Source organism: Marmota flaviventris, chromosome 3 (assembly GCF_047511675.1).
Source record: "Marmota flaviventris isolate mMarFla1 chromosome 3, mMarFla1.hap1, whole genome shotgun sequence".
NCBI classification, from domain to species: domain Eukaryota; kingdom Metazoa; phylum Chordata; class Mammalia; order Rodentia; family Sciuridae; genus Marmota; species Marmota flaviventris.
Genome location: NC_092500.1, coordinates 25680935 through 25707379, shown reverse-complemented (window position 1 = coordinate 25707379; position 26445 = coordinate 25680935). Strand labels below are relative to the sequence as shown.

At 41.4% G+C, this 26445-nt stretch overlaps 1 protein-coding gene across 2 annotated transcripts in view; it reads right to left on the bottom strand.

Annotated features, from left to right (window-relative positions):
- Positions 1–26445, bottom strand: part of Tmcc3 (transmembrane and coiled-coil domain family 3) — a 230390-nt gene that overhangs the window by 48321 nt on the left and 155624 nt on the right. The window contains exon 1 of one of the 2 annotated variants that reach the window (XM_071609635.1): positions 21651–21794. The exons of the other annotated variant lie outside the window; for it this stretch is intronic. Coding sequence (XP_071465736.1) covers positions 21651–21728 — 78 coding nt within the window. The 5' untranslated portion in view covers positions 21729–21794. Of the gene's footprint in view, positions 1–21650; positions 21795–26445 lie in introns of those variants that run through there. 2 annotated transcript variants of the gene reach the window in all.

Sequence of the window (26445 nt, the reverse complement as noted above, 5' to 3'; positions counted from 1 at the left end):
AATCACAGAGATAACCATTTGCTGGCCAAGAATTGTCCTGGGCCTCCTGGATTCCTACCTCTGCTGGAGCCAGGTATGTAGTATGTAGTCAGTGCAGGTCGATAAGGAAATACCTTAGTTGACTGCATTATTTCTTAGGGCTCCCATAACTTAGGGTACCATGATCTGAGTGGTTTAAAACAACAGAAATTCATTACCTTACAGTTCTGGGGGTTGGAAGCCTGCAATCAAGGAGTATGCAGGGCCATTCTGCCTCAGAAGATGCTAGGGAAATAAACATTCCATGCCTCTCTGCTTCTGGCAGCCTCTCACACTCCTAGGCTGGCAGATGCACCCTCCAACCCTCGGTCTTCTCAGTCCTGCATCTGCCCATCATCTTCCCTCTGTGTGCCCATCTCAATGTCCAAATTCCCCCCTTTTATAAGGACCCCCGTCATACTGGATGAGGGTTTACCCTAACAAGTTTGTTTTAATTGGATTACCTCTGTTTCCAGATAAGGTCACACAGTGAGGTGCTGGGGGCTAGGACTTCAACATGTCTTCTTGGGGGACACAAGTTAATCTATAACACTGGCTTTAACTATAAATGACACTTCAGTTCTGATAAAGAGCAAAGGGTCTCAGAGGGAACAAAAGTGTCACATATAGAATTTTTCTGACACAATTCTAGGATTAAGCCTATCAGCCAATAAATAATAAAGTATTCCAAACTCAGCTGAAACAGCAGTGGTCACTGCTGTTCTGACAGTGTGAGGAGTGCTTCTGATCACCAGGAACTTCAGTTAGTGCTAACTTAAATTATTACCTTTGTATTCTGTTTTTGTTTGACATTTTTCAGCACAAAATGCTGAGGAAAAAAATATCCTTAGAAGGCTGATGAAATATGCTAAAACAAATCTTTATTCTTTTTTTAAAAAAATATATTTTTTGGTTATAATTGGACACAATATTTTATTTTCATGTAGTGCTGAGGATCCAACCCAGTACCTCATGCATGCTAGGTGAGTGGTCTACCTCTGAGCCACAACCCCAGGCCCCAAAATCTTTATTCTTGAAGAACATCTTAAGTAAAAACATCAATTAGCATCTAAGAAACGAACATTTTTCTATAAGCAAGAAGCAGGGAGAAGATAAATTTTAAAATATGGAAATAAGAGTACATGCCTTCCCTAATTAGACTTATTTAAATAAAAAACGTAGCCAAGGCCTTTACTAATCAGTTTGATGTACTTAAACATTGAACTCTGTAAGGAAAAATCCTGCTGTCTTGCTGTAATGTGTGAACTCAAATATTATATTAATATCTATGCATGAAAATTTTTTTTACAGTTAACATTTTTTTAGTTGTAGATGAACACAATACCTTTTTAATTTATTCTTAAGTGGTGCTGAGGATAGAACCTAGTGCCTCACACATGCTAGGTACACGGACTACAATCCCAGCCCAGGAAATTCGTAATACAGTCTTTCCTTCCTTGCTTCCTCCCTCATTTCTCTGCCCATCCAAACATTTATTTTGCATTGTGTGCCAAGCACTGGAGAGATGACCCCTACCCACCTCTGGGTACAGACAGTGAGCAAACCACAAGTTACTAGGATGCAAAGGCTCACAATAGATTAGGTGCAGGGTGGGTGGAGGAGCTCCCAACCTGGCTGTAAGTTGACAAAGGGAATCAGGGAAGGTCTATGTGTACATTATCTTACATAAGCCTCCAGCACCCTTATAAGGAAAGAATTATTGTTTAACATGAGGAGTGTGACGCTCAAATGGCTTGGGCAAGTTGGCTAAGATGACTTCACACAGCTTGTCAGAGGAATAACCAGGATTTAAAAACCAGGCCTGTTGTCCCCAAAGCCCTAGCACTACACTGCCGCCTCACTTTACCATGCAGAACTCTCAGCATTTTGAAGGAGGGCTGTCATGCAGCCTGAATTTAGGAGATCTGAGCACTTATCACCTCCATGGTTATCACTCTAGTCCAAGCCACTGTTGTCACTCCCCATGGGTCTCTCTGGGCCAGCATGCCCATCTGTACTCTCTCTGTAATCCATCAATCAAGGACGTCCATGTGTAGGCCCATACACTGGCCTTCCCATACCTCTAAGGCCCCGGGTCCTCCTCCTCACTCCAGCCACAGCCTCCTGATGTGCCTTAAGCACTGCAGGTTCTCTCTTGCCTGGGGATGTGTCTACATCTGCTATTTCCTTCCTGGACCACTCTTCCCTTAGGTAGCTGCACAGCTTACTTCAAAGGGTCTTCCCACTATGTCATCTCTGAGAGAAGTTTTCCCTGAGTCTTTGGTTTGGATGTGAGCTGTCCCCCAAAAGCTCACATGTGAGACAATGCAAGAAGGTTTGGAGGAGAAATGATTGGGCTCTAACCTTAATCTAATCAGTGAATTAACACCCTCCCCCCCCCAATGGGATTAACTGCGAGGCAGTTGGAGGCAGGGGGGTGTGGCTATGGGGTATATATATTTTATATCTGGTGAGTGGAGTCTCTCTCTGCTTTCTGATCACCAAGTGATCAGGGCTGCTTGCCTCTGCCACGCTCTTCTGTCATGATGTTCTGCCTCACCTCAAGCCCTAAGGAACAGAGCCGGCTTCTATGGACTAAGACATCTGACTAAACTGTGAGCCCTCAAATAAACTTTTCCTCTTAAAATTGTTCTGGTCAGATACTTTAGTCACAGCCGCGAAAAAGCTGACCTAAACAGTCTATGTAAAACTGTGTGAGCCTCCCAGTCCTCTTCCCAACTTTGCTTTTTCAATAATGCACTGACTACCACTTAACATGCAGGGGATTTTATCTATGACTCTGTGCTGTCTGCCTTGCACTACTAGAATCAGGCCCAACTACAGCAAGAATTTTTGTTTTATCCCTTGGAATGTCTGGCACATAGCAGGTGCTCAACGCTTACTAAATGAATGTGCTGAATGAGGCTGGAAGCTGAGCTCATGAGTTACAAGCATGAGCCACAGTGTGCTGCACGAAAGAATTCTAGCCTGACATCCCCACATACCACGCTCCTTGACTTGGGATAAAGATGGGTGATAAGGGGACAATTTGGTGGTGGGGAGGGACAAGAAGCCAATCTAAGAGGCCAAAAGGAGTTCATTCTTCAATTCAGTGCCAGGAAAGGGTGCCTGAGAGATTCCTTTTCCATGCCACATGCTGGAGACATGCACGTACCAATCTCAGTATTTACTCTCCAAGGAAGCACTCACTGTCTTCTCTTCCACTGGGGCCAATAGTCCCAGAGCAAGCAAGCTCCAGGTATGGGCCAGGGAAGGAGTCCTCGGGCCAAGATGTTAGGGGCAGTAATGAACAGATTGTTTTTGACTTTTCTGATCAAAGTTCTCATCATTAAAAAACACTGCTTAAGCACTCAAGGAGGTCTCTGTTTTCCCTAGCTAAGCTCCACCTATTCATGTGAAGGCTCTTTTTCTGCCTTTTGTACCCCCAGTGAAACCTCACCAGAGCTACCAAGGTTTTCCACAAGGGTTCAATTCTCCAGGAGGTCTTAGGCAGCCCAGAGTGGGCTATGAACTTGTCTACATAGGTTGCAGGAATGAGATACTCTGAGCATCTCAGCACCTGATGGATGTTGAAGAAACAAGCATAAGACTGCACCAGATCAAAGAGTAAAAAGGCGAAAGATGGGAGACTGAATACTTTCCCAAGGAGGAGCCTGTGCCACAGAATGTTCAATGCCTGCCAAACTCCATACTCAACTTCATTCTATGTCTCTTATGGATCAGGTTGTTGTTGTTGGTGGTGGTGATGGGAAATGGGAGTGACAAATAACAGTAATGGGAAAGCTTTAAGTGCCCGACTTTTGTAAAATTCTAGGGCACTCAAAGGGTGCTTTTTGGTTCTGAAATTCTTTGAAGGGATTGAAATCGCTATAAAATCCAAAAAGCAAATCCCACCCCACCCCCCACCACCACGAAAAATGCTACTATAATTTGAGTTTGTATCAGTCTGTGTTCTGCAGTTTGCAAAAAGGTGACGGATTTGGGTTACAAAGGCAGTGTTCCACTATAAAAACCTGCTGGTTGCCATGACAATTAACATCCCTGTTCCTCCCTTTTGTGCACATCTTCCATCTGAGTAAAATCAAAGAACCTATCTGCAACACGCAGGATATTTAGTATTTCCTTTGCAGAAGGATAATACATACACACACGCACACACACACACACACACACACACACACAAAATACACATCAAAGGGCTGGCTAATCAGAGGTGAACCAAACCCTTGAACATGGGTACCATCTGTTCTCTTCTTCCACAAATGCCCTACAAACCACAGGAAACACTCCTGCAGGAGGGTGGGCTGGGAAGCCTTAATAGCTGACACCCACTCATCAGGTCCAGAACGTCTCAGGGTAGATTTGGGTCTGTTCTCCTAAAGGGGACCCTGTGAAGCCAGGGCTCCCTGGAGAACAGTCCCTGCCACCCTGCAGCACCATGATCCATCGCAGACCTGCCCTTGTCTGAGTATCTACTCAGGCCTAGCACAGTGCTGAGCACCAGGGGACGCCCTGAGGACACTGAAGGGAACTGTGGGACAGTGCCACCTCTCTTTTATATTTTCTCCCACATTCTTTGACTAGGTCTAGCCTGCCTCAAATCAGCCTTGTCTTGGAAGAAAGCCAGGGGAGAATTCTAGGCCCTGTTCTGGGGAGTGACCTTGGGTTACCCACAATCTGGCACTGCCACTAGCTCCCATCTTGTGGTCACCAATCTTGACCACTGACTCAGGTGAGGAGCTCAGTGATGAATAAATCAGACTATATTCATTCATGTGAGTTATTCTCTCTTTCTCAGGACAAAGGCTGCTCATCTAAATGTATAGGGTCACATGGAAACCTGCCTATTTAACCATCATTACCATCTTTGTTAAAAGTTCTTATAAAAAGTTATACATGTTCTTGGGCTGGGGTTGTGGCTCAGTGGTCGAGCGCTTGCCTCATATGCATGAGGCCCTGGGTTCAATCAGCAATGCATAAAAAAATAGATAAATAAAAACAAAGATACTGTGTACATCCACAACTAAAAAAATTTTTTTAAAGTTATACATGTTCTCATTTAACTACCATGAATTATAAAACCTACTTATTTTAGAAGATACAAGAGGAAAATAAAACACCCAGCAGAGGTAAACAGTACCTGCTACCCTTTCTGACTTTGGGCAGTTCCACCTACTGGTTGGGGGCAAAGGCTCAGGAATGTGGATCTACCTGTGTTTACTAAGTTCCAGCCTTTACACTTAGCATATGATCTTGGACATGACAGCTGATCTCTGTATGAGCCTTAGTTCCTCATTCACAACATGAGTATAATTTTATACACTTCTTGATACTGTGGTAAGGATTGTTTTAAAACCTTGTCATAGCACTAGCGCAAAATACCTACTCATCTACGCCAGCTTTACTAATGTTCTGTTATGCAGATTCCATAATTTCAAGCAAAAAATGGTACTTTGTGTATGATATTTTGTATGATTTTTCAATCAACATAAAAGCATGACCTCTTGACATGTCAACAAATGTATGATGTTGATGGTTATAATTCTGAAACCAGAGGTTACAGCTGACCATTGGTTCTTTATTATTATTATTATTTTTAATGATCATCTGCTACCATGGAAAATCATTCCAAAGGAAGTTGGGGAATTTTTCCCTAAAAATATGCATATCTATGTGTCACAGATAAAATCCACAGACCCTAGGAGTTAAGGGCTGAGCTGTGTCCTCCTTTAAAAAAAAAAAATCATGTTGAAGTCCTAACCTCAGTACCTCGGAATTTAACTATATTTCAAGATAAAGTCTTTAAAGAGGTAATTAAGTTAAAATGAGATAATTAGGGTGGGCCTCAATCAGTATGATCAGCATCCTTCTGAAAGGAGGATACGTGGATACAGACACAAAGGGAAGTTGATGTAAAGACAGAGAAAAGAAGGTGGACCACAAGCATAGGAGGCCTAGGTCCTCATGGTCCTCAGAAGAAATGACCTGCCAACACCTTGATCTCAGACTTTCAGCCTCTAGAAATATACAAAGAAATTTTGTTTAAGCAACCCAGTCTGTGGTATTTTGTTAGAGAAGGTCTAGTGAATTAACTCACAAGATTAACACAAAATACCAGCTCTAACCTCACGCAGTATAGGTAAGAATATTTAATGTTATACCGTCTATATTTTGAAGTAACAAAACATTTTAAAACTAACAAGAGGGGCTGGGGTTGTGGCTCGGTGGCAGAGCACTTGCCTTGCACATGTGAGGCACTGAATTTGAGCCTAAGCACCACATTAAAAAAATAAAAATAAACAAACAAAATAAAGATATCGTGTCCATGTATAACTAAAAAAATTTTAAAAACTAACAAGATTATAAATTGATACTGTAAACTTTCCATAATGCTGCTGTAATCACATAAGAAAAACAAATGCAACCACACATGAAGTATGGGATTTCAGTCATTTTTAATCTCTGTCCATACATGCACACTTCAGTTCTCTTAAAGTGCACTGGAGCTGCGAGCAGGCAGTGGCAGACACCTGGCTACTCAGGAGGCTGAGGCAGAAGGATCATTAAGTTCAAGGCAACTCAGCAAGACCTTGTCTCAAAATAAAAAAAATTAAAAAGGGCTGGGGAGGGGCTGGGGTTGTGGCTCAGTGGTAGAGCACTTGCCTAGCTTGTGCGAGGCCCTGGGTTCAATCACCAGCACCACCACATTTAAAAAAAAAAAAAAAGGGTATTGTGTCCAACTACAACTAAAAAAGGAGCGGGGCGGGGGGGGGGGGCGGATCTGGGGATGTGGCTCAGTGGTAGAGGCCCCTGAATTCAATCCCCAATACCACCAGGAGAAAAAAAAAAAAAAGGGAGAAGAAGGGCTATATACACACACTGGTTCAGGGAATGAAGGTACCATGTTGAAAAAATAGCAAGTTACAAGAGATGTCATTTATGCAAAATTTTAACCCAAGAAACAACATTTTGCTTATTAATTCACTCAAGATGTAAAAACACATAAAGAAACAACACCTAACAACTTCAGGTCAGAGAGATCTCCGAGGAAGTAGGAAGGAAGATGCACCCATGTAACTGTACCTGGGACCATTTACTTCTTACAAACAATAACTGAAATCAGATGCAGACAAGTCAAAAGGCTAACAACATCTGTTGACTTGGGTAGGCAGGAATATACGTCTCACTGTTTTTAAAATGCCTTTTTTCCATATGTGAAAGATTTAAGATTTAGTAACTAAACATGAATTTGTCTACTTCCTATATTTAATCAGAACCACTTGGCTCTGCTTTGACATGGATTTTCTTCAGGCTCAGAACATTGTCCCCTTTGTGAAACAGCTGCTATTTCTCATAGGCCTCTTCCTTACCTTATAATTCTGGAATCTGATGTCACTGCATTTATGTCCAGAGGTCATTAATATCAACTTTAAATTCAACAACCAAAGTATTCATAAACATAAGAAAATTAAAATCCACTGAGAGTTTAATAAGTTAATTGCCCTAGAAAAACCATCAGGCTCATTTCAGGCGGCTGAGTAAATAAACTAAGAAGCAATTATTTTAAAGAATGAATTACTAACAAAGTAGCTGATTTCTGCAATGTCCAAAGTATCAGAAAACATAAAATGCCTTTGTATCCAGAATTAGTATCTCTTTGTCTTTCAACAGTATATATATATTATTCTTATTTATCAATCTGTTACCATTAAAATTACCCCAAACACACAACTTATTTTAAAACTAAGGATTTAAGGAAAGTCACAAGAACACAGGTTTATTATGTTCATTTCCTAAAGAAATAAAAAGTTTCAAAAGAATGTTGGAGCCCTGGACTCACTGTGAAAAATGGCCTTACACAGCAAGGCTCCAGATCTCGTTTTAAGTCTATAAAATCAGATCTTAATGCGAATCTTGAGTACTTCAACAACTTTCTTGCTTTTGGCCCATTTTAAATGGCCAAACTGCTGGTCAAATTTCTCAGCAGTGGTTTAATGTCCTCCAGCCACCCAAAGGTTAGAGTACTTCTAGGAGTGCAGTTAACGATCTGTGTGAGCATCCCCACTGCTACTGGGAGGGCACACACGAGCCAGCTGAATGAAGATCCTGGCTTGTCCTCTGGTGCCCAAACGCCCAAGAGACGCCAACTCAGGGAGTGCTTCTAAACTGCACGCACATGAGGTAAGCTTTGGCGGACTCTACACAACAAATATTACGTGATAATTTGCTTAGGTCAGGAGGCTTTTATAGGCACAGTGCTGTTTGCAAACAAAAGCACATGTAATAAAAGCACCTTCACTCCACCCTTAATATGCTCTTAGGTAAGGTTATGAAGTGTTAAGTGTTAGTACAGCCAACAAACAGCTTTAGCTTCCCTCTGTGTCAGATGCAGAGATAAGGGCAGCTGGATGGCTTAGTAATTATCAAAGGTGCACAGAGCCACCCCTAAGTAGCTATTAACCAGGCACAGGGGTAACATACAAGTAAGACTAATGAGCCAGATAAAGAGACAGCTTCCTCCCTCCAAACCCGAAATTTTGTGGTATTTGTATCCTAACAGAAATGACAAATCACTGTGGGCTGGGGCTGTAGCTCAGTGGTAGAGCACCTGCCTCGCATGTCTGGGGCACTGGGTTTGAGCTTCAGCACCAAATAAAAATAAATAAAGCTTGTGTCCATCCGCAACTAAAAACAAAATATATTTTAAAAGAAAAGAAAAATGACAAATCACCTTAAAATTTCTCAGTACAGGGCCCAACTCAAGGATCCTACATACACTTACCAAATGAGAAAATGAGCCTGACAAAGCAGCAGTCCTGGGCCCTGCAGGACAAAAAGTTAGGCTGGGTTTCTGCCCTTCTTTCTCCCCAGCTGGGATAAGCCACCAATTCTTTAGAGAAGCAATGGTGGTTTGGAAAACAATGCACATTCTTTATGTGGTAGCAGATTTTTGGCAAATGATGGGAGGTCACGATTATTCTATTATTATTTAAAAGACAGCTATGTTGCCCAGGCTGGTCTCTAACTCCTGGGCTCAAGTGATCCTCCTGCCTCAGCCTCCTGAGTAGCTGGGATGCCAGGTACATGCCACCATAGCCAGCTTAAAGGACAGGATTTTATAATGTTAAACAGAATTTGTTGAGAGGAGACATTTCATTCCAAAGGGAACTAAAAGGAAAACTTAAACACACACACGCCCCTTTACTATCCTTTCTCCCCTCCACTTTTGTTCTTCCTTAATGTACATGATATCGGAGTCAGGCCTGTTTGAAAATTTCTAAATATAAGAGCTGGAGTTCTCAAAATACTCACATCAAATCCTCAGGGGGAGGAGGCAGACACATGAAGGCTATCAATCCAGAATAGACACTCCAGAATCACAACCTTCTGAGTGCATCAGTTTTAAAACTCAAAGAAAAGACCCACTTGAATCAAAGTGTGAAATATGATTTGTCAAGAACTATGTAATGTTTTGAACAACCAACAATAAAAATTAAAAAAAAAAAACTCAAAGAAAAGGCAAACATTTATAAAAATAAAACTAGATACACGTGGACAGCAGTATTTTTAAAGACAGGTAACTATTCAAAAAATAATATTGGGATAACTGCATAGACATCTGAAAGGGAATCAAATAATTTTAACTGGTTCAAGCATAAAAATAAAAATCATAAAATATACTAGGAGAACATGGGCGTGTTAGTTTTTTTAAAAAGAATCTCAAAGCACAAAGGCCTCTGAAAGAATGACACAATCTATAATCATTAACATTTTCAAATTTCTTCATGATGAAATCTCATTAATATATGTTCATACTTTTAATGTGCAACCTCTATGTTCAGCACAAGCAAAACAATGACACCAGCAACCGGAAGAATTCTATGACAGCCCCCACGTTAGGATCCCCCTTGTAGGAGCAAGACTTGTGAACACGATGGGATTTCATTCCCATGACTAGGTTATCTCATATGGCAAAGCTGAAATTTTTTTTTTCAGATATAATTAAGGCCTCTAATCAGCTGACTTTAATCAAGGTAGCATGCTGGGTGGGTCTGACCTAAGCAGGTTAGCTTTTATAAAAAGAGGATCTAAGGGTAAAAGACAAAATGCCTCAGTGACTATTGTCCCACAGGCTTGAAGAAACATACTGCCATGTTCTCCAGAGCATGTCAGGGAACAGTGGGAAGCCTCAGGGGGATAGGAGCCTCAGTCCTACAGCTCCAAGGAACTTAATTCTGTAATCCACCAGTGAGCCCAGAAACAGAGCCAAACGTCTTAACAGAGGGTGCAGGCAAGCTGCCACAGGACTCTAGGCCCATGGAAACTGTGAGATTAAAAAAAAAAAAAAAGACAGCACCCATTTGTTAAGTTTGTAATTTGTTACACAATAGTAGAAAATTAATATAATCCAGGAATAACAAATTGGGAAACATGTATGTGCAAAGCAATTTGTTTAATAAGTGAAAAACTGCCATAAATCTTTAAAAAGATCAACAGATAAATGGCCAGAATACGTAAACAGTTGACAAACTGTTTTTTTGTTTTGTTTTGTTTTGGTACTGGGGATTGAACTCGGGGCACTCGACCACTGACTAAAAACCCAGCCCTATTTTTATTTAGAGACAGGGTCTCACTGAGTTGTTTGACCCCTTGCTATTGCTGAGGCTGGCTTTGAACTGGGATCCTCCTGTCTTAGCCTCCCGAGCCACTGGTATTACAGGTGTATGCCATGGCACCACGGCACCTGGCAACAAACTGTTTTTTAAGTATAAGAAAATCTGATCAATTAATGGATTATAATTCCATAAGACATAACTGCTGGCGAAGCTGGCTGAGGGGTGCGTGGGACACTTCTACTATTTTCTGCAACTTCCTGATATTTAAATGTTTCAACGTAAAAAATGTAAAATATGATCAACCTCATTTATAAGAGGAAAAAAATTAAAATAAGGTACCAGTTTTCATCTCTCAGATTGGCAAGGATCAAAAATCTTGATAATATCAACATTGCACTGGAAGGATGTGAGTTGAGGCATGTTCACACATTCCGGGTAGTTATATAAACTGTCACCAGTTTGCTCACTGCTGTACCCCAGCTCCTGGTGTTTTGACACAGAGTAGGTACCATATTCGATTTGGCAATATCATAATTTAAAATGCATGTGCCCCTTAGCTGAGCAATCCCACTGTGAGGGATTTAGCTTACTAGCATATCTTTATATGCGCAGAAAGAAGCATGTCCAAGCCACTGGTGTGTCTGTAATCACCAACGATTGGAAGCCATATGTCCTTTTATAAGGAAATGGTTAAATAAATGATGGAATCACCATATGCTGGAATCTTGTGCCACAATTAAGAAGAATTAATCTGCACTGAGATGGATCAAGAGCAGAACCCGCTTTCCAGCTTCTGAGCCCCACAGTGCAGTTTCCCAGCAGACTCATTCGGCTACTATTTCCAAACCCCACCCATGTGCCAGGCTCCATGCCTCAATACAAAGAACACAATCAACCCCAGAGAGGAGAGGAGAGGTGCCCACAGACACAGCTCTTACTGAATGGGCCTCATATTGTTAGATAAATTAAAATCTATGCCAGCTAGTGATTCAGTCTCAAATAGAGGCCACCTGTTCCAATTAGTGAGATTAAAATAGTACACTGCTAATATCTGAAGTCAAGTTCAGGCCTTTGGGCTGATCACAATAGCTTTACAAAGAGATAAAAGGGACTTCTGGTCCCCAACCCTCAGCTGGACACACCAAGGACACATACTTAGGTGCTGAAGCACTGTCTCCAGTAAGAGCATGGCATGCTTTATTTTTGGACAAGAGCTTATATCCAAATTTCTCTGAAGGGCTGCAGCTCCAGGCACTATTTAATGTCCTCACATTACCAACAATCCTACATACCTATCTTTAGGTTCAACTTTACTTCATAAAAAACAGCTGATATTTCTTCACTGTCCCCAATCTCTCCTTGCCCGAAATTCCCAAAGAATCCCCATCTTCTTGATGTTCTATACTTTGGCTCCTAAGGTCTTCTACTACCTGCCTCAGTTTTTCTCAGGTGCTCAGAAGACCAAAGTCATGTAGAGACACCCCTCCTGCAGTGAGCAGCACTCATTTCCAATCTCCCTCTAGGGTGCCCACCCAGTCAAGACGGCCATCCACTTACCAGAGTACTTCTCCTCATCCAAAATATCATTTATAAACATTAAATCAACTGATGTATACTCCATCTGGTACACAAAGCATTCAGGGTGCATTAAAGGAAACACACATTCAGATGGTCCTTGGATTGTGATGGTCTGATGAATGATTTTTCAACTTTAGGATGGTGTGAAACTGACACACATTCAGCAGAAATTGAACTTCAATTTTTGATCTTTTTTGACACGTGTTCATAAATCAATGACATTCTACAATACACTACTGCTTCCCAATAAACCCATTTTAATTTGAATATAACATGTTGGAAGTACATAGAATACACCTACCCTATCAGGCACCACAGCCTAGTCCATGGTATTCTGCTGCATCACCACCACTGCAAAATGTACATTCACGATTAGTCTGTGCATCCTAATCTTGCACCAAAGATAGTTTAATAAATGATTTTTAAGTAATACTAGCTTCACATAAGGGTTGTACCCCACTTTAAAAAAATTGGCATAAAATCTGTATTATGCAGTGAAATATGATACTTTAAACATGCTCAGAACAAATCATCTAACACAAAGCCTATTTTATAATAAAGTGTTGAATGGCTCATATAATTTATCAAATCCTGTAAACATACACAAATGTAAGTGTACATGCATGCACATGCCCACAGACACACATTCTTACTTTAAAACCAGACCACATAAAATGTACATTACAAACGAAAGTCAAAAGCAGGATGTAAACATGCAGAAGGCCCTGGGTTCAATCCCTAGCAAACACACACACACACACACACACAAATTCAGATATAAAAAATAAGCAGTCCATAATATCTCACTCAGTTATATTGAAATTTGAATTTGAGTTGCCTGTTGGCCAAAGTAAAAAGAGAAATAGTTAATAACTCAAATTTTCATAATCCATTAGGGGTTAAAGTATTTCTAAGCATCTTCCAGGCCACAGGTCTAGAAGAAAGGATATATTAAGACTAGCGTTTTTCTAAATGATCTTCGATTACTTTAGGTGGCCTAAGACAGAAGCTTTAAAGAACAGAGTCACCGTGAACAGGTGACTCCCTCTTCAACCCTCAATCCCAACCAGCTGATTCAGTCTGGGAGGAACACTCTGTGGGGTCAAAAGCTCCCCAGCAACGCTCTATCACTCACTAGCTACTGATTCTGGCACCGCAGGCCCCAAACTCAAGTGATATTGAGCTGGAATAGTAACAATGATACTTGAAAAACAAATTTAAGTTAAGGAGTGAACTGATTTAGAAATATCAGGTAAATTATAGACCAGGTGGTAACAAGCGACATGTAGGAGGTACGGGGTGATTGAAGGCTGGGAGACTCTGTGGTAGGCCGTGCGTGACTCAACACCAGAACAACTAACGCTGTTAGTAATGGGTTTCCTAACACCACTTCCCGTGGTTGCTCACACAGCTGGTGAGTGAAAGAGTTGACTTTCAAGTTTGACTCCTGAGTCCACTGAGTCAGTAAAGCTGGAGATCATGAGGAAAAGGTGTCTGGGCAACATCTAAGATGTAAACCACGGGACTTCGGGGTGGGGAGACGGAGGAAGCCTCCCGGGTTTGGGGACTGGTTGGATGGGAAGAGACTAATTGGGAACCAGGAGATTGAGAGAATGATGTCTGACAAACAGACTTTGATATGCATGTGGGACTTCTTGGTGGAAATAAATGTTTTGTATTTTGCAATAAAAGCCACACCTTACTATTGGGTTGGACTCAAGTCAGTGTGTAGGGCAGAAGTCACACGGATTTCCCCTCAGCAGGGCACTACAGTAGGGCTAGGCACTGGACATACCATCTCTCAGTAAACCACTGTGACTCAACAGGCCATTAGCAGCTGTGACTGTCTTCCTCCCAGTGCTGAGCAGATAATACTTTCTTTGGCCAAGAAACAGATCAAGGTTTTGGTTTGGGTTTAAGGAATGTGTTGTTTAAGTTATATACGTGTGGAGCATCCCTAATCCCCAAACTCTAAATGCTCCAAAATCTGAAATTTTTTGAACACTGACATGATGGCGTTAATTGGAAAATTCAACTTGAACTTTATATGACAGGTTGCAAAAGACAGGCACACAAAACAATACTGTATAAAATTATCTTCAGGCTATGTGTATACATGTATATGAAAAGTCAGCCAATTTTGTGTCTAGATACAGGTCCCATCCCAAACTATGTCACTGTGCATATGCAAATACTCCAGAATTAAAACGCAAATCCAAAATCTAAAACACTTTTAGTCTCAAGCATTGTAAGTAAGAGATAACCAACCTGTATACCCAAAACACTAGGTACTGTGAGATGCTCTCAATCAGAGACTCACAAGAACTGAGCATTTCAGAGGCAATAGCAGACTCAGGTGGAATTCTAGGTTCCAGAATATATGATGCAGTCTACGGCTTAAGCATCTGCATACCCTTTCTCCAAACATCCCATCCCCAACTGGTGGACTCATCTCACAAAAATTTACGCTGAAAAATACAAAGACACTAAAAGGCACCTCCGAAATTATAATTTTTTAAAAGTGGCAACAATCCAGTGCAGCTATGTACCTTTATGTTGTCACCCTTCTTCAGTTCATCCCTGCTCCCCCGAAAAATCTGGAAAGAAAACTCAGAAGGATAATAACCTAACAATAAATCACTCAAACACACATTTTCACCTAGAAAATTAACAAAAATTTTAAACTGTTCATCGATTTTTCTCCTGAAAAATAATCTTAAGTTCTCAATTTACCTAGTTTAATCAAAGAAAATTAAGCAATTAATTTGGTAGGCCCAATCCCCAGAGCACATGTATGGCATGTGGATACACACTCTCTCTTTTGTCTTAGTGTGTGTATGTGGGGGGGGCGGGTATCAAGGTAAACAAATATATGACATACAAAGTTCTCTTTTAAGAAGAGAGGATAATGGTTAGTCCTAATCAATCTGTATTAGTTACATGATTTTACTGGCTATAGTCTGGCTGACATACTTTTTCTACTTCTGCAAATGAAATGATGTGAAATTAACATCTAAGTTCCTTTCCAGGGTCTGGGGTAGTTCAGTGGTGGAGTACGTGTTCGGCATATATGATATCCCAGGTTCAAGCTCCAGGATTTAAAAAAAAAATGAATGAATGAATAAATAAAATTCTCTATGGAAACCAGGAACAGTTCTCCAAGGGAAGAATTATGACACTCTTTGTTAAAAAACAAACAAACAAAAAAACTCTAGTAACATGCCTGAGGGTATGAAATAAATTTCCTTCCACTTCTAACATGCTGAAAACACAAAAACACATGGAGTCTAATCTCCCAACCCTCTTCCTTTGAGAGGACTGTGCCTTCAATCCAGTCCAGCCAGAATCCCACAGAGAGTTCCGGTGAGGCCACTGGAGTATTCTTTTCTCAGTTCCCTTAAACCGTCCTAGTGTTTTCAGTTATCAAGAGCCCCTCAGACCTGAGGCAGACACAAGTTTACAACCATCATTTAGATGTGGCTTCTTGTGGGTTCTTCAAGAAACAATCCTTCAAAAGATCTAGTCTCTGAAGAAAACGCAAAGTACTGGAAATCACACCTATAGTCTGCACTCAACCGCGCCTCCTACAATGGCGGACAGTTACATTGCTCTTAGGTATTTTATTATTATTCCTTTCCCATCTTGATATTAACTGACTGGCTAGCAGGTGCTGGCTGGACAATGCTTCTACATCCTACATCATTTACTTCTCACAACAGTCTCCAAAGGGAAGCATCATGACACTATTGGTAAAAAGGTAACTTTGGTAACATGCCCAAGGGAGACTTGTGGGGAGGATGGCTAAAGAACTGGAACTCTGGACCACTCCAGTGCCTGTCCCTCAAATGTGATGTGCTGTGGGGGAGACACAAGAAGCAGTGGCTAAATATTATGAAGGATTTCCCAGAAAGATCACCAGGTGACTGATTATGTGGACCAAGAAAACAGAAGATGTGGACATGCAGTTCAGTCACAGGGATCTACTGAGGAGACATGTGTCTGCAGCCACACTTTGAACTCAATGATCACAAGGAAAACCCAGAGTCATAATGCTCTTCAGTGGCTCATCCTCTTGAGACAAAGTATCAGGCTTCAGAATGTTTTTCTCATGCTCTTAAATCATGACCTTATTTAACGGCCTTTAATAAGACTTCCCCAAACTGTGGGCAAATTCTTATATCCTAGATGTTACAAAATGTTCATAAACTATCAATCATTCAAAACCAGCGTTAGCTCAAAAGTTTATGAGTATATGACTATGTGCAAAGACTGGCAAAATGTGTGTTGTAAAAATCTGGAGCACATAATTTGGGTAGGTGTTCTGCTGAAGCTGTTCCGTCATTTCCCAATAGCCACAAGACCTCAAACAAATTATTAACCAGGCTGGTCTTCAGCCTCCTCAACTGTAAAATGGAGCTGTAAGCAGGATACTGTGAAGATCAAGGAGATAGTGAATTTGAAGTACTTTCCATCGCCTGGTGTACATTCAGTAATCAGTGCAAATTAACTACTATTGGTAAGCATTCTTTTGTGCTCTGTTTGCCTCCTTACAGAGAAATAATCAACAAGTTTACTGTTTTGCTTCACATAGCCCCCTCCCAAGTCCACGAAGTGGCTGGATTAGGCACAAATCATACATCCTGATGTTCCTTTTCTAAGGAATGAAAAGTCCTCATTCTGATTCACAGTACAGTGATTCATGGTTCTCTTCCTTTTTTCTCACCACCCCCTCTATTGAAAACACAAAAACACCAGAAACAGCAGGGCTGAACGCCGCAGATTCGCCTAAAGTCAAGATGTGGGCAATTTTCATCTAGCGCTTAGTTGATTTCTAACCTTAGCAGCAGCCCTGGAAACTCAAGCCCAGGGTCTGAAGCAAAACACATCCTGTGATCCAGTCAGGTAGCAGCTGTCTTGGTGCTCAACAGCGGATGTGACAGGCGGGTGTGCTGGTGGTGGTTGGCAATTCATTCTCCTCTGAAGGAGGATCCACAGCTCAAAAAACACTTGCCCTATCAATCTAGTCATCCCAAATATAAGAAGTCTGGCCTGCAACACCATTCATTATTCACAGTCTCTTTAATGAACTCTTTAGAATGAAACAAGTCACTGGCTAGAAAAATATTCACAGACTGCTCTGTTCACATTTCGTAAACATCACTGCAGTTATTCCTTACAACACCCATCTTGTGTAGAAGAGGAAACTAAGCCTGAGAATGAGTAGAGAGCTCAAAGTGTTGCCAGTAGCAAGTTTCACTACAGCAAGATCTGTTTTCTGAAGATGAAACTAATGAAAGTGGGTCTGTGGGGAAAATAACCTGGGTCCTTACAGGTACGATGGATAGAAGTTAGTGAAGGTCCTTATGGCTGAACTGGGTAGGAGGTGATTGGGGGTACAGAAGGAAGGAACCAATTCCAGAAAAATGTCAGAGAAAGACCAAGGTTAGAGAGATGGGGGAAAGCAGGCACTCAAAATGACTAGCAGTTCTGAGTAATCAAGGCACCAACAGAATAAGAAAAAAATTCACCTTACATACCGATAAAAATAGCTAACATTTGAGTGCACACAATCTTTATTTATTTATTTATTTTTGTACTGAGGATTGAACCCAGGGGTGCTTAACTAGTGAGCCAGGGTCTCACTAAGTTACTGAGGCTAGCCTCAAACTTTTAAACCTCCTGCCTCAGTTTCCCAAGTTGCTGGGATTATAGATGTGCACCACATCTGGCTCAATCTTAACTTTTTTTTTTTTTAAATAACACTCTTATGTAAGACTCATAGTCACTCCCTGAAGAATGGACTAATATCATAATTTTTATTTATTTTCCAAGTTTTTTTTTTTTTTTTTTTTTCTTTTCAGTTCTAGGGAATTGAACCCCATATGCTTGTGCATGCTGGACAAGTACTATACGAGCATGTTTAGTACATGTATTAAACATGTTTAATACATGTTTAGTCCTATTTTTATTTTGAGGTAGGGTCTCACTAAGTTAACCAGCCCGGCCTTAAACTCTTTCGTTTTTTAAATTAATTAATTATTTTTGGAACTGAAGAACTTAGGGGCACTTTATTACTGAGCTACATCTGCAGCCCCTTTTTAATCTGAGTCAGGGTCTAAGTTGCCAAGACTGGCCTCAAATTTACAATTCAGCCTCAGTTTTCAAACTAGAATTACAGGTGTGTACCATCCTACCTGGCTCATCACCTCTTTTTTTTTTTAAATAGATGGCTAACTACAGGCTCAGAAAGATTATTTAGGACACTGTCTTGGTGACCAATTGGTAACTGTGAAGAGCAAGAACATGATCCAGAGTGGCCTAAACCTGGAGCCCCAGTTGCTCATAGCTACACTCAAATGGCTGGAAGTGGCACTTTCAAACATTTAAATGAAAACTGTACTAACAAAAATTTGATTCACACGTAATTTTTAACATGAAAAATAAACCAGTTACTGTAAAGAAAGAAGACTGCCCATATTCTTAAAAAGATGATAAGCTTTAATAATCTAGGACAAGAAAAAAAAGGATTTTAATTATGTATGCTCTTTCTTTTAAAGTAGAGATGTATTATGTATGTCAAGCTAACAAGCACTATTTCTGAGTTTTACAAGATAAAATTTTAAAATGTGAATGATTCTGACTTGTTAGCTTAGACACAATCACATAATTCATTAGTTTCATTACATTTTTGCTGAAGGTGAGGGGGGATCTAGGTCAGTCCACCTGACTATAAAAATAGACTTTTGCAATATTAAAATAGCACACTGCCTCATTATTATTCCAGTTACAGAGGCTTAAACAAGCCTAGCAAAAGAGATGTGTGTATTTTTCCTGTTATCTCAACAGGGTATCAACTTTGAATTTTTTTAAAAAAAAATGACCATTTGATAACAAAGAACATGTTCTCAAAAGAGTGGCTCCTATCTGGGAGGAAACTGCATATTACTAAAAAATTCATCATCTCTTCCTAGGCATCCCCAATTGTTATTTTAGGGAAGCTAATTTATCAAATGAGACCATTAGGGTTTAAATCCTAATTTACACTAGTTTATTCCCAAGGAGAGGGTGCCATTGAGAAATTAATCCCTAATACCATCTGATGTCTCCCTTTTACATCACGTACTCTCTGGGTGTAAATATGAAATGTCTTTATAGCTGCACCTAATTGAGTTCCACAAAACAGAAGCTAAAATCATGGAATGAATACTTCCTATGCAGGGAAACTGCTTTTGCTTTCCCTTCATTAGAGTAGACTTAATGCAGCCTTAAGGACAGGTTCAAAATTACATCAGACCCTTGGGGCTGGGACTATAGCTCAGTGGTAGAGCACTTGCCTAGTACATACGAGACCCTAGGTTCAATCCTCAGCAACATGTTAAAGAAATATTATAAAGTTATTGTTCTAAAAAAAATTGCATCAGGCCCACTGGAGAAAAGTTCTTTAGAGTTTGCAAGATTTCACTAGTTCTCCTGATTCCTCACAATGTCAACAATAAAACCCCTAAGATCAGAAAGGTAAGAAGTTTAGTCTGGACCCTCAAGAAGTCCAGCACTGCTACTATAGAACCTGTGATCTTTTCTACTAAAGTTCTAGTCACCCTCTCTGCCTTTCTTCTAGTTCTCACTGGATGTCTCATTTCCCCAGTAGACAAATTTAGGAAAAGTGGTACATACAAAGTCTAAGTCGGTTTTTAAACACACCCTATTTCAAATCAGGTATCTCCATGCTAACAAAACAATGTAGCACATATAGCATGTGAGCAGACTTTTAAAGAAAATAAATATGCCCAGTCCAATACAGTGATGGCACTTTCACAGAACATAGATGTGGAAGTCAAACTATGACAGAAACAGCAGAGATAAACTCCTCCTGCAGTTCAGTTACACTTTCCATCTAAGTACTTTAAGTAGAGACTTTCTCACCTGTTTTAAAAGTGAGTTTTCCAAAGTTTCATGAATTCTACCAATTGCTTAAATGAGCTGGGCCATCCATCCCTTGAAATAATTGTTTACACAATCGTACTGTTTACAGAAATATTAGCAGTTATGCCAAGAGAAACCAAGCCTCTACATTTTTTAAGTCTGAAATTTCTTCTGTCAACTGCAACACTAACTTTATAGACTCTGCACAATCACAAATTAGAAAAACATCTTCGGTTAGCTGTATTATTAAGCAGTCACCCTTAAAAAAACTTCTAACTGTAGGTAACCAAAAGTCGTTCTCTTCCAAACAGTGTTTCTGGTTATTTTCATAACAAGTTATGAGCTTTTAAAGAAAGGGGGGGAATAGGGGGAAGTGGGAAGACAAGAGGTATTATTCCACCAAATATATTCAAACTGCCAAAACTTGAAATTATCTTGTTAAATTAACATGTGCCAAAAAGAAAAAAGGCAAATGTTCCAGGGGCTAATTACTTCACTTCTAAGGTAACTGATGACTACTTCGGACTATGACTGAACATCGGAATCCTGCAGAAGGGTCACAACCATTCCTTTCACTGTTGTTACTATCTCCATCTGGTTTATCTTTGGATAGTGAAGGTGGCAGGCCTGAAAGTGATCCTGTTCTACCTCCTTGAACTTTATACAGGGAAGCTGACACCCAGATCCCCAGTTCTCTCGGACAAGCACAACTCCAGGTATTTCTTTCCAGAACAGATGCCAGGGTGGAGGAGGTACTACATTTTAAATGGCACTTCAATCAGCCACGAGGCGAACAGATTTCGGAGCCTCTTATCCAGCCTCGCGGATTAAGCTGCCAGGGAGGACACAGGTATTTCCCGGAGAGACCAGCGCTCCGGCTGCGGCCTCCGTCTTTAAATTGAAGCTCTATAGGGCTCGTCCCGCAGTCTGCCTAGAAGAGCTATTTTCGCCCACAGCCAAAATCAGCAACGGCAAATTACACTGCAAACAATGGCGAGGGCGCCTGCTCCGAACGGCTCGAAACTCCGGAGAGGCAGTGCGAAGACTGACTTTTCACTGAGCAGAAGCGGGCCCGCCGCCTCCCGAGGGCGAGACACGCGGCGGAGCCGAGAGGTTGGGAGCGAGGGTGGCAGAGCCCGGCATGGAGACCTCCAGCGCCGGGTGCGGCGGATGGCGGGATTCCCTCTCCTCCAGGCTGAGGGCGCGCCCTGGCGGGGAGGGCGACGAGCGCGGGCCGTCGGGGAGCCCCGGGCGCCCGGGACAGCGCGGGGCCGAGCGGCGGCGCGGGCTGGCTCTGCTCCCCACCTGGGCGGCGGACGCGGGCTCGGGGCCCCTCCAGCTCGGTGATTCGGAAAAGCAAGGACCCCAGCAGAGGGAGAGGCGGCGGCGGAGCGAGTTAACACGGAGCCCAAGCCCCGCCCGGCCTCGCCCCCCGGCCCCGAGCGCCCTCCCCGGAGCTCGGCGCCCCCGCCGCCGCCCTGCCGCGGCTCTCACCCGGCTCTTGCAGCGGTGGTGCCGGCCGGGGTCGGAGTAGGTCCGGTCCACGGTGAGCGCCGTGTCGCTGCCTGGCATCTCGGCGCCCAGACTGGGAACTTTCCGTCTCCTGGGGCCGTGCGCCGCACAGCGCCGCTGGCTGCCAGCCGTGCTCGGGCTCGCCCCGGTAGCCGCGGCCGAGGGGGCGGTGCGGGCGGCTGCAGCTGTTGCCGACACCCGCGCGGCCGCCCTGCTCCGCAGCCACCGCCGCCGCGGCGTGGGGGGAGGCGGGACCGGGAGACGAGTCTCCGCCCCCTCCCCTCGGCCGCCCCGCCCAGCGCCCGGACCCTGTCCAGGTGCAAGTTCTTTGCCTCGCTCCCTGGAAGACACTAGTTCCACCCACTCCCACACTGCCCTCTTTCTCCTCAAAAGATAAGCGACATCTACACTGCTGACTTATTTGTGTTTATGATAAAAGATGACTTTGAGAGTAGGATGTTAATGATGGCTTTCAATGCTTCCTTTTAGGTTATTAGTCACTCAACAGGGACTTACTGGGCAGCTACCATGAAACAGACCCTGGGCTAAGGACCGGAGATGAAAGAAACAAAACAAAAAACAAATCAAAAAAAAAAAAAAAAAAACATTTCTTTCCTTGTGTGATTCCACACAGTGTACACTAAGCTCCTACTGTGTTGTGTTTTTTAATATTTTGCATGTCTGATTCACCATGTTGTAAGCCACTTGAAAGTCCGGACATATTTTAGCATTCGCCATTCCCAATGAACTGCCCCATCTACAAAGAATTTGGAGTCTGGAAGAGAAAGGACTGATTGGAGAGCAATTAAAATATCAGTTTCCTAAATCAAAATTCAAAGCACCTGGTGCGGTTCTGTATGGCATACCAAAGGGAGACTGGGTTGACAGGTTTAAGGCACTCTTCCAGAGAGAACCAACCCAAGTGCACTGTGATTAGCCCAAGGCAAGGATTTGCTCCTCCCCTTGGAACAGTTGAAAGGATCAGGCTGAAGGAAAATACATTAGTATATTTGGAAAACCTCAGGTCAACTTAGGGGGCTTCTTCAGGAACAGATGGACAGCGCAAAAAACTCATGGAGACCACGTGGGCTCTACTTCCAAGGGTAAGAAGTTCAGTCTCATTCTGTGGGTGTTGAGCAGCTGCTGGAGTTTCTGAACAGGGAAATGACAACATGAGAATAGAAATTTAAGGTGAATCACTGATTAAAGATGGGTAAGAAACACTGATTAGAAAGCCATTGCAAAGACTGAGAATACCCAAATGTCCTTCAGAAGGAGACTAAATAACTAAATCGAGGTAAGTCCATCCAGCAGGTAAGTGTAATAGAATGAAGCAGCCCTCTATGTATAGCTATGTAATTATTTCTAACATATATAGTTAAGTGAAAAACGCAACTGCAGAATAATATATATGGTATTCCACCATTTATGTAAAAACAGAATGCATGTATTTATATATGCTTATACATACACATAATTTATTTCTAATATAATAACCAAGAAACTACAAAAATAAATAGACAAGAAACTGAAGCCGGGAGTGGGGGAAGCAGGCAGCTTAGAAGGCAGAGATGGGAGAGAGATGTATTTTGATTATGTATGCTTCTTAAACTTGAATGGTTGTATTGTGGACACATATTACTATTCAAAAAATAAATAAAATAATTTAAGAGGGTAAACTTACTAAAACCAACTTAAGAATCAGAAAATCTAATCTTAAAGCCAGTCAAGATGTTCAATCAACACTTGAAAAATGCCCCCCTTCCCAATGCACACCTAGCTAACACCAGGCCCAGAAGTTTTTCAGGTAAGTACTTCTAAAAAAGAAAAAAGAGATGACCCAGAGGGTGTGTGTAAGTGACAGAGGGAGATTTTTAGCTAAGGTGGTCAGAGACAGTCTCATAATAAGGCAACATTTGAGTAGAGACTTGGGACATGAGGGAATCAGTAATGTAGTAATCTGGAAATATCAGAACAGCAGGTCAAGTGCCCTAACAAATGGAGAGTGTTCAAGGAAGAGCAAGGTGTCCAGTATTCCCTGGACAAGGTATAGGAGATGAGGCAGAGATGTTTCAGAGAGCCAGGTTACACAGGGCCTTTTGGCCACTTTAAGAATTTTGACTTAACTAGAGAAAGATGGGAAGATGTAGAAATTTTTGAGCAAAGGAGAAGCAACATTTCCTTTTAATTTAAGGAGGAAACAAAAAAGATCCCTACCTCACAGCATACACAAAAAATCAATATCAGATAAGTCAAAGAACTAAAGGAGAAAAAAACCCGCAAAATTATCAGAAGAAAATGGGAGAAGTTCAGTATGATCTCAAGTTATAAAAGGCAAGTCATAGAAAGCATAACCCATAAAGGGTTGACAACACTAAAAATTTTAAAACTTATGTACATGAAAAGAAGAAATAAAGTAAAAAGATAAGCCACAGGCTGAACTCCAGCTCAAAAATCAATATGGTGAATTTCACAAACAGTACTTAGAAACCAAAAAAGCAAGCCACAGAAAATTGCATACAGTAAATTTTTTTTCATGTAAAATTTAGAAAAATAAATAAATAAATATAAACAATTTGTTTAGGAAAAGAAAGACAGTAAAACTACTAAGAAAAGCAAGAATATGCTAAACACAAGTTTAAGGACAGTATTTATCTCTGGTGGAGACATCAAGAAGGATTCCATAGGAGAAAGGTACAAGATTATAAATAATACTCTAATAAATTATTGTTGGTACATGGGGTACAGATTCATCCATACACACACAAATATACATACAATCTTTGAGAATAATTAAAAAATTTAAAGGCAACAAGTGTGATGGAATCCTTAATCCTGGAATTCAGATCACTAAAAAACATACTAGCACTTTTATAATTATAAAACTTGCTATAAATGCGAGATAGTCTATTACTGTTAACTAAGTCATTACATCAAATTGATCTTTCTTTTTTAAAAAAAATATTTTTACATTGTAGTTGGACACAATACCTTCATTTTATTTATTTATTTTTTATGTGGTGCTGAGGGTCTCGCACATGCTAGGCGAGCACTCTACTGCTGAGCCACAACTCTAGCCCCTCAAATTGATCTTTCAAAGATCCAGTCTTGAAAATCTGTGAGAATCCATCTCTGAATTTCCCTCTCATTTTCCTGATACTCTAGTTTTCTTTTCCCCTCAGCTACATGAAGTATATTACATAGGGATATGTGTGTGTGTGTGTGTGTGAATAAATTTAGAAGGGCCAGACCTAAGTGAGGTCTCCTACCACTGTTGGGTTTTCAGTTGACGCAAACAGGCATCTACTTTCCCTTTCTATTACTATCTGGGTTCCTTAGGAGAACTCCATCCCCCAATCTTGGAATGCTGACCCTCAATGAGAAGGATTAATTAAAACATTATCAGGCTCACTTAAATTGCAATTAACAGAAGATGTTCTTTTTTAGATCATTTAGATTTATTTCATAAGCTGGTTGCCCAAAAGCTGCTCTGCTGGCACTCTTACAGAATAATTAAAAAAAAAAAATACACAAATTAGGCGGCCCTGGTTTGATCCTCAGCACCACATACAAACAAAAATGTTGTGTCCGCTGAAAACTAAAAAATAAATATTAAAAAAACTCTCTCTCTCTCTCTTTAAAAAAAAAAATACACAAATTAAACAGCACAAGAGCAAACTCCCTAGAAAAGAAAGAAAACAAGCAGTGCTCATCACCATCTGGCTCTTTTTTGGGGGGATGTAGGACCCAAGGGGAAAATAGACCTCCTTTTGTATGGAGGTAATGCCAATGTCTAGGTTTTGAAAATCCAGAGGTTGGGGGAGGGGGATGAACAGAAAGACTGTCTAACAATTCTCTGTCTCTAATGATACTTTCAGAAGCCTCTCTCTGTAGAAAGTAGTGAAAAATATTACACTGTTAAAGTAACAAATACAGTTGGAACAATAAGGAATATAAAGGTTCACACCTAGGGCATGAAATAAGAATTTTCCCCCCAAGTGTAAGGAGCACGAGGCAACATCTGCTAAGCCCCAAAGAACTGGAGCAGGCCTAAAGTTTGGAATATTGGGATAAGGCTTCATAAAGTGGTGGAGTACACATGACTTTTGTGGTTTTGTCTACCCGGCATCCAGCCCCTTATTCTGGAAACAGCACCTAGATTTTCTTTGAGGTCCTATAGCTCTACTCTTGTTAACCCAAGTTGTTTAGGTGAGGCAGACCACTCCCTATCTCAGGCTCCAAGGAGAGGGCAAGATCTAGCCTTGGCTGATCAGTTATTGTGATGTGTGCAGGGAGGAGCATACAACCTAGTCAGAGCCAATCAGAGTCACCCAAGTTTTGGTGGAGGTGCTGGCAAAGAGCTATACCCTTGAGTGGGCATTGCTAAGCTGGGACAATGTAAGCCTGCTGTCATGTTTGACATCCTTGCTACCATACAGATAGCCTCCCTGTGAAAACACAGTCATGAAATGAAGCAAGATTCCTTAATGAATTGTTAGAGCACCAGAGCCAGACTTTTCCGTTACTTATTGCTACACAACAAACAATCCTATAAGGCATTAGCATACAACAATAACTAGCATTCATTTGCTCAGGATTCTGCAGTTGGCAGCCCTCCAAAGGAGATGGCTTTTCTCCGCTCCATGTGGTACTGCTGGGGTTGGAGTGTGCAAGCTGGCTTCATTCACATGTCAGTTCCTATACGAATGGAGTAGTTGTAATGCCTGGACTAGCCAGGCCTCTATCCCTATTTTTATATGTTTAAAAATTAAATGTT